The sequence below is a fragment of the Chinchilla lanigera genome, unplaced genomic scaffold (genome assembly GCF_000276665.1).
Source record: "Chinchilla lanigera isolate Chin_1 unplaced genomic scaffold, ChiLan1.0 scaffold00011, whole genome shotgun sequence".
NCBI classification, from domain to species: domain Eukaryota; kingdom Metazoa; phylum Chordata; class Mammalia; order Rodentia; family Chinchillidae; genus Chinchilla; species Chinchilla lanigera.
This window is the reverse complement of record NW_004955412.1, coordinates 25,163,108-25,172,674: the sequence shown is the minus strand read 5'-3', so window position 1 is coordinate 25,172,674 and position 9,567 is coordinate 25,163,108. Positions and strand designations below refer to the sequence as shown.

Genomic DNA, 9,567 nt, shown 5'->3' with positions numbered 1-9,567 from the left:
TCAAATTCAGTATGTCTCTGGATTTGTGAAGAGGTTATGTTTACTTAAAATATTTTTAGGGGCAGCTTTCTTATATTTCTTTCTTATCCAAAGGAAGAAAATTTGTACCATGTTTTATTTTCCAATTTTCTACAGCAGATTTTATTTCTTTTCTTTCCCATTCCACAATTTCTCCTTTACCATCTTTCCTGTTTACAAATTGTGTTGGAAAAATGCTTTTCTTCCTTTTCTTTCCTCATTGTAATTATAGTCTTCTTCTAAAATATAATGAGTGTTTTTGCATATGAATAAATAAAATAAATCTAGGTGTACATTAGACAGGACCATTCTTATTGGCAGCTTATAACAAAGCATGAACCAGATATTCTGTCTCTACTCTGTGCTTCCCGTCCTCTACAGGGTGTGAATGTATGTCTTCCACCTGGTGATATTTCACAGACATAGATAGCTCTGCATAATCTATCCACTGCAAACCACATTGCAGTTGTAAACACTATAAAACTTCTATTCAGAGACTGTATATATTCTATGTAGTTTAAATAGCAAATGCTAGATTGTCAGCATATGGCTACTGTATAGACAAGATACTGAAATTGAAAGAGGTCCGTAAAGTACTCTAAAGTTCTACAGCTCTTTAAATAAAAAGCCTAGACTAGACCGTTAGTCTCCCAATTTCAAACCTACTACTTTTTCTGGGATACTTTCTATTTCATGTTCTCAAATTTTTAAATTAAATATGAAATGTAAGAAAATGTCCCTGCTTTGAAAGTTGATGCTATTCTAGCAGAATGTATGACTTTTTCTAAGCATTATTGTTGAATTATTATTATTTTTGTTGTCCAGGAAAATAATGTGATTCTCCTTTTTGCTGGGAAAGAGGAAAGTTGTTGGGCTAGTATAGATGGGAGGTGATTGTCTCAAATTTGGAATAGAGAAGTCTAGAAAAAAATTAGAATTGGCTTGTAAGATCCCTTAGTGGAAAGAACAGGGACTTGAGAGAGAATGGAACTCAGACTAATTTTCAAAGAAATGGACAAATAAGAAGATATTTCTGGGTGGAGAAATCTGATCAATGAAAAATGACCAATGAAAATTTAAATACCATTTTAATCTGAGTGTTTGTCCCGTTTTGTAGAGTACTGTAATTATCTATCACTATTTATTTATTTTATTTTTTTGTGGGGATCAGGAATCAATCCATCACTGATTATAAAGCTTTGTTAAATCTTTTGAACTGCATTTAAAAAGTAAAATTATAAGAACATAGAAGTTATACTCTTCTGTGGAAGAAACTAGCAATATGAAGATCACAACTTTTTTTCTGGCTCTGATATAAGTTTATGTTATTTGATTTTAAAGAAAGGTCAACTCAGAGGGTAGGAGGGCTGGGGAATAATTAAATCACTTCTAGCTTTCATATGTTATTTCCATATGGAATTTAAGGCATTAAATCTTCATATTTTATCAGAGAAAATAATGAGGAATTTAAAGCTTTGGAGAATAACAAATTTTCTTGTCTTTTGAAGAGTAGAATGATAGATGATTTTCCTTGTGAGAAAATGGCAAAAAGGTGACTACTCTGAAATTCTTAGTCTGATGTCCCAGGTGACAATTTAAATATTTTCCCAAAGAACTATAGTGACATATGCCATTTTCCATCTTTTTCTATTTTCCTTTCAATATCTCGGTATTTTATATTCAGGATAAATGCTTTGTTAACTTGTTTGTACATTTAAATGTACAAATATTTGTACATTTAAATGCTGTACATTTAAATGTACAGCACTGCTAAATTCTTATTTTAAGGAAGTTACAATTTTTTCCCTGATGACTCAAATATCAACACATTTGACTGTTCTCAGCAAGTTTTTCTTATATATAACAGCTGAACTTGGTTTTTACAAAATTTTTTCCTTTGCTTTCAATCTCTTTTGATAAAACTTTTTCCTTATTAAATAAAAGGGTATTTAAATATGAAATTAATATCTGTGTCATTTGATATCTTTGCAGGCATTGCATAGGTGTGTTTCCCCTTGTGTATTTCATTACTACTTGTGTGATCAAATCTGCATTAAGCAGGAACCCTGATTTTCATTAGAAGAACTTCAAAATGCAAATGAAGTCTATTTTGTTTTCATAAGAGACAGACTTCTTTTAAAAGTAAGTCATTTTAAACACATTTTTTAAAAGCCAAGGGCAGCAAAGCTAAGATCACTAAACTAAGTTCTAATTATTGGTTTGGATTTTTTTGAAAAGGAAGCTAAGTCTTGCAGTTTACATTACAGTATGCAGAGTTATCCATAGGGTTTTTTTTTGTTGTTGTTGCATAAGTGAATTGCACTAAAGAAATTCTGGAGAACATATAAAATATTTGAAGTTGTCACAGATGAGAGTTAAATTGGAAGCCCTGGGATTGTCCTATGCTACTGTACTCAGAAAGAATATTTCTACATTAGTGGGAAAGCTTGGAATTTTGTGCAAATGATCCTCTTAGTAAAGATCTGAAAGCAAGTTGGAATATTCTAGTTACAGTTCTGTGTGGTTGTTACAAGCTGCTTAACATCACTAATATCAAGGAAATTCAAGTCAAAACCACGGTAAAATATCACCACACACCTGCTAGGATGGTCATTATCAAAATGCCAGAGAAGCTCTAGCAAGGGTATGGAGAAAAGGGAACTTGGTATGCTCTTGGTAGAAATGTGGATTAGTGTATCCATTATAGAAAACCATATAAAGATTCCTCAAAAATTAAATTTAGAATTAACATAAGACCCAGCATTGTATCTTCTTCCACAGGAAATGATATGTCTACCATCCCATGTTCACTGCAGCCTTAGTCACAATCAGGTATGTAATCAAATTCAGTATCCATTGACAGATGAATGGATAAAGTAATGTGTGGTACATATGTGTACCTGAAATGTTGCTCAGCATTTATTTATTTATTTTTTAAATTTTTTATTTTAAAAATAAAAGGAGGAAAACATTAACAGACAGACAACCTTTTACAAAATAGCAAAAGAACAGAGTTACAAATAAAGTGGTAGGAAATTAACAATGCTTGTTGTATTACATATTGATATCTTCAAAGTGGTTTCTCATGAAAACAGACAAGAGACATGCAATATTGAACAATCAAGGACTCATTGACAGTTTCTTTCAACAAAGAAATGGAAGACAGTAGAACAACTATGTTAACTATCCTGTATATACATACATACAAAATTTCTCCTTCTTTCCCTTCTCTTTTCCCACATCCCAATTGCCCTTTACCCTTGAGTGTTTTCCTATCATTTCACAATATCTATCATACCTCTGAGTTTAAATTAACTCTTTCAGGTTTTACACTAGTGAGACAATGTGGTCCTTGCACATGCAGGTCTGATTTATTTCACTTATGAGTATGGTCTCTAGTTGTGACCATTTACCTATAAAAGCCTTGAGTTTATCTTTCTTTATAGCTGGTTACTCAGCATTTAAAAGAAGATCATGCCATTTGTAATAACGTATGAGCTAATCTGGGAGGAAAATATATGAAGTGTAATAAGCACAGCACACAAAGAGAAATACTTCATAATTTCATTTAGATGTGGAATCTTAGAATAGTTAAATACATAGATACAGTATAAAATGATATTTTCTGTGGTGATGAAGGTAGTGGTGGTGGGGAGATGTAGATTCCAATGTAGATGCAGGGTACAAACTTGTAGCTATGTTTAGGTTGACTAATTCCACAGATCTAATGTATCCTTGCTATGGGTTCAGTCTAGAAGACTGTCCCCCAAAATGCTCATGTGTTCAGAGATTTGATTTCTGGAAGGTGATTGGATTATGCTGGTACTGTACTCATCAGTGGATTAATCCACTCATGAAACCACAGCTGAATGTGCTATCAGGAAGGAGGTGGCCCTCGCGGGAAGAGGTAGAAGAGGCAAGTCACTCAGGGGGCAACCTAGAGGGGTGTACTGTGTATTTCTCTATGGCGCCTCCCTTCACTCTGCTCTCTGGCCGCCAGGATGTAAGCAGGTTTTCCCCATTAGACAAAATAAAATCACTCTACCTTTAAGTTGTGAGTGTTGGGTATTTGGTCTCAGTGATGAGGAAGGACTAACTCATCAATTTTAGGTTTACACTTAATTGTATTTTAAACAGTCACTGCAAAAGAGAGTTTAGATGTTCTTTCCATAGGCAGAAAAACATAACTGTGCAAAGAGATGAATATATGAATTGCTTTATTGTGGCAGTCATTTCACTATATATATGCTTATCAAAACATGTTACATAATATATATATATATATAGAGAGAGAGAGAGACTCCTCCCTTTAAAATAAGAATTATTATATTTACATGGATAAGCATTCATAAATACTACAGAAATTTTGCAATGGTAAGATTAAAAGCAGAGATCTTGAGTATAGATTGTATTTAAACACCTCTAAATTAGTGATGTCTGCTTTTTATCAAAAAATGCTTCTATCTCAGGGTCATTTCTTAATTTCAACTTATTCAGCCTACTCAGCTTTGACTTAGACCTGTTGGTAATATTTTAGTGTATGACACTAAGGCTAATCATTATCTTCATTTGAAATCTTGTAATAAAGATGCACCTTCACAAGATACAGGTGTGTCAAAATGAAGAGACAGTAAAAAGAAAATTTGAAAGAAAATCACCTACACTTGTCTTTTCTCTTCCCTCTCTTTCAGTCCAGTCTTCCATATGAACTTTAGGAGATCTGTGTTCATTAACTGGGAGTGAGGCAGCGCATGTGTTGTGGTCATGAACTTATGAATCGCATCACTATACTTTCTCTTACATTAAAACAAGAATACGATATTAAAGCACGAGTTCACAAGCCAGATTCTCAAATAGAATATTTTATAGTCAAGCACACTGAATTTATAACTGAAGACCCAGCCTCACAGCAGTTCCAGTCCAGCCCCATGGTCTCTGAGAAGCAAACTAGAGACTTATGTTCATATGAGGAAATAGTTATATATCAAACATATAGGATGAATCATACATGGTCCATAATTCATCAAGAAGGTGATATTTAAGTATACATCTGGATAAACATCTTTGGGGCAGATGCTATGGGTACCTTGCATGTCTGAAAAAGAATAAGGGCTATTTCAGTGAATTAAAGCAGTGAGGGAGCGAGTTCGGCTGAGATGGAGATAGTGACATTGCGCTGCCAACATGATGCAAGATCCTGCAGGCTTTAGTGATGACACTTGAGCTTTTTCTGTAAGTGAAGTAGAGTGTAGGAGATTAAAACCAAACTTTGACATTTTAAAAACATGATCCTGGCTTTCTAGCTCTGCTAATAAACTGTAAGAAGGTATGGATGAAGCCAGAATTTAGTTTGAAGGCTTTGTAGCAATGCAAGGTTGTTGCACCAGATTACAGAAATGAGTGGATTGAGAGTAAAAGAAAAATAAAATCTAAATATTAATGACAGCCACAAGGTTAGTATCCAGTATATTCATGGAACAAAAGGAGAGAGAAAGCAAGTTCATAGAAATGGAGAAAGGACATATATAAGCAAGTTATAGAAAAACAATGAAAAGTATTTACAAATTTATGAAAAGATTCTTCAGTTCTGTAGTAGACAGGGAAATGCAATTTAAAGTAACAGCTGCGTGTCACTATCATACCTATAAAACACTACCATGGCTACTTGTGAAAGTGCTGGCAGAAAGATAATTTCATGCGCTGCCTGTTGTGATGTGATTATAGTTTTTGCAAAAACCATCCAATATTAAATGAAAGATGGCATTCTGGGAATTCATTTTATTGAAATAAATTGGTATATGAAGATGTATGCACAATAATGATAATTTAATAACTCCCTTAAAATGAGGGAAATAGTGAATCCATTAATAGTGAAATGCTTGGGTATAATATATATCCACAACCTAGGATATGGGAGATATTTCAATAAAATATTCTTAAGCAACAATAGCAAGAGATCAAAAATGTGTAACTTGTACATCAAGTGTGAAGCCTCAATAAATGTATTTGGTTATATGGAAAACTGGAAAATATGAACATATGAATGCTAGGATATACACGTGAATACTTGGGAGAGATGCATTTGTAGAAAGCTGATAAAGAAAAGGTGGTGTTAAGAAGAAAGGTAAAAGGAAGAGATTTGTGATCAACCATATAAAGCCCTGTACATCACATAATTACAGATGATAAAATATACACTTGTTTGTGTGCAAGGATATGTACATAGCTGTAATATTTTTAGCAGATATTTTATATGCCATTACCTAGGTTAACAACTGTATTTACAAGTCAAAGAAGCACATGGAAAAAGAGGAACATGGACAGTTTTATATTTCATGTGCCCTGGGGGACGTACAAATCCTGAGGAGAAATTTGAATAGTGTCTTCTCTAAAAATGCCAATGTAGAAACATCTTCATTGGTGTATAAACAATTTTTCCAAATTTGTTTGGCCTAATGGATTTTAATTATGGGGAGATTTCTGAGAAAGCTTTAGAATTAGATCCCAGAGAACTTGATGCTTAGAATAAAATAATCTACAAAATGCTACTTGTTATTAATTGAAAGAAAAAATGTGCTTTGTTTTTGTTATTTAATTATCACAGCTGGGAAATGCCTAATTAAAAAATCATGATCTTTAACTCTCAGAGCGATTCAGAGACTGATTTGTAAGTGTCCCTAGCTGCTCCTCACACAAAGAGGCAGGGCTTCAGTTCACAACTGTTCCATCTTGCAGCAGCAGAGCTATTTCTCTTTGGAGAACAGTAGCAGAGAGACCCCAAGAACACTTCTGAAGCCTCTAGGTATAAGCAGGGTGAGCACTGAGTCTTCATGCTTTTATATCCTGTGACCTTCCTTGCTTTTCTCACTCTAACCCTGAGGTACAGTTGTGTGGCAGGAAAGTAGAGGGGAGAGGTACAGCTGAGATGACAGACTTTGCAGTGCCTCCAATCTTTCTTCCCTGTAGCAAGGTTCCTACGAAAGACACACAGGTTCCGAAGCTCGTTTAATGATTTTCTTGCCATGCATGCTTGGGAGTCAAAGAACATCTGCATCTGTTTCCTTGTTTGCAGTGGACATAGTGCTTATGGCATCCATGCCGCATAGCACCCAATTCTCATCTCAGGGAAGCCAGAGTGTAGTGGGTAAAGATTAACAAGCATAAACTGGAGGAAATGTTAGCCACAAATCAAAGCAGAGAAAAGAAATCTCTGCACTGCCTCCCCTCTTTACACATTTCTTCGATGTGGTTATACTGTTTCCCTCTCTAGTGCAACTGCTTTCCTTGTACAGGCAGTGCCCGATCCAGCTTTCTAGAAAATAAACTAAACCTTTGTGGAGTCTCCAGAGTTCTTGGATCTGAAAGGGAATGGGCAGAGCACTGCATGGCAAATTTCTTCTTCTTTTTCTTTTCTTTCTTTCGTTTTTTTTTTTTTTTTGAACCAGGAATCAAACTGAGTACCTTGGGCTTTCCAGGCAGCTGCTTATGCCGCTGAGCTATATCCCCACCTGTTGCATGGAAAATTTGGATACTGCCTCAAATATAACTCCAGTCTCTTGTGTTTCAGATGCTGCTAGAACAGAATGGAATCTGCAAACCATTCCTTTGTCACTGAGTTTATCCTGGTGGGTTTGACGGAATACCCAGGGACGAAGCTCCCTTTCTTCTTTCTCTTCCTAGGAATCTACATGGTCACTGTAGCAGGAAACCTGGGCTTACTCACTCTGATCCGACTGAATTCTCATCTTCACACTCCCATGTACCACTTCCTCTTCAATTTATCATTTATTGACCTCTGCTACTCTTCTGTTATTACTCCCAAACTGTTGGTAAACTTCGTGTCGGAGATAAATACCATTTCCTATGCAGGATGCATGACTCAGCTCTTTTTCTACTGCTTCTTTGTCAGTGCAGAATGCTACGTGTTGACAGTCATGGCCTATGATCGCTATGTGGCCATCTGCAAGCCCCTGCTATACACAGTGACGATGTCCCCTCGGGTCTGCTCCCTGCTGGCTGTGATTGTGTATGTGGGAGCGTTTGCTGGTGCCTGGGCTCACACAGGATGCATGCTGAGGCTGACTTTCTGTGAGGCCAACACCATCAACCACTACATGTGTGACATCCTTCCTCTGCTGGAGCTGTCTTGCACCAGCACTCAGGCCAATGAGCTGGTGGTGTTCATTGTCGTAGGCTTTGATGTGGGTGTGCCCAGCCTCACTATCATCGTCTCTTCTACATTCATCCTCATTAGCATTCTTCGCATCCGTTCCACTGAAGGAAGGTTTAAAGCCTTTAGCACTTGCAGTTCACATCTAATTGTTGTTTCTGTTTTCTTTGGGTCAGGGGCATTCATGTACCTTCATCCTTCTACTGTCTTGTCTATGGACCAGGGGAAAGTGTCCACTGTGTTCTATACCATTGTGGTACCCATGCTCAACCCGCTGATCTACAGCTTCAGGAACAGGGAGGTTAAGGTTGCCTTGAAAAGAACTTTTAGTAAGAAAATATCTTCCATCTGAGAGCAGCATTATTTATTTTGCAAGAATATAGGTTTTCCTTTAAATAGTCTCTCCTCCCACATACTAGCACAGAATTTTCTCATATGAAAAGAAATGAGGAATAACAGACAGAGCATTGGCCTTGGGTTCAGAAAGCTGGATTGAAACCTCTGAAAATAAAGACATTTCATTATTTAATAACATTAATACATAAAATAAATTAATACAAATTAAAGTGTGTAGCCCACAACTGAGGCCTTATCATTGCAAAATTTATTACCTCATCCTTTCCTTTCTTTCTTTCCTCTTGCCCTCTCCCATTTCTTCCACTTATGTTTTAGAGATAATTTCCATACCTTTAAAAAATAGATTTACTTGTTTATTATAAGTTAATATATACTGATTATGTAAAGAATTCCTTCTTGGATAAATTTAGAGTTCACATCTGAACTTCAGGACTATGGATTTTATTGCCTATGTCTACATTTGAATTCTCCATAGGCACCTGAATTTAACATGTGAAATTAACCTTTCTCATAGCAGCAAATTCCATCCTGTTTCCAAGATCATTATCACAGTGAAAGCGTGATCACTTACATAACAGCTAAAACCTCAAATGGAGTTTTCCTTCATTACCCTTTTACTTATTACCACTCATATCTTTTCCCCAGCACTCAGTGTTCTGATTACAGAGAACTCCTAGAACTTTCTCTCTTGGTGCATTTCTTCTAGTATTACCTGATGCAATGATTACGCCTCCCCTCCCGTGAACCTGTCTTCCTTGCATGAGCAGACCCAGGTTGAGCTGTGCCACTCAGTACTTTGTACACAGCTACCCCCTGAAGCTAAAACACCATCATCTTTCTGCTTCTTTGCCTTGCTCAGCCTGTCCATCTTGCAGGTACGAGGTTATCACAACCTCTCCAGGAAACCTTTCAACACAGAAAGACAAGGTCAGATGACTTTGGGGTACGTTCTTATGGCATTCTCTGCTTATACAATAAGACACAGCTCCCATTACATCAAATTCCTTTCCCCTTAAATGTAT

General features: G+C 36.1%; 1 protein-coding gene across 1 annotated transcript; it reads left to right on the top strand.

The window, feature by feature from the left end:
- The first annotated feature begins 7,582 nt into the window (after nt 1–7,582).
- Nucleotides 7,583–8,540, top strand: LOC102028284 (olfactory receptor 145-like). The gene has a single exon (XM_005378648.1). It carries the CDS (start codon nt 7,602–7,604, stop codon nt 8,538–8,540), a length of 939 nt encoding a protein of 312 aa, XP_005378705.1. The 5' UTR covers nt 7,583–7,601.
- The last annotated feature ends 1,027 nt before the right edge of the window (nt 8,541–9,567 follow it).

What these genes read in the sequence shown, in the direction of transcription:
- LOC102028284 (XM_005378648.1), top strand. Translation starts at nt 7,602, where the DNA reads ATGGAATCTGCAAACCATTCCTTTGTCACTGAGTTTATCCTGGTGGGT.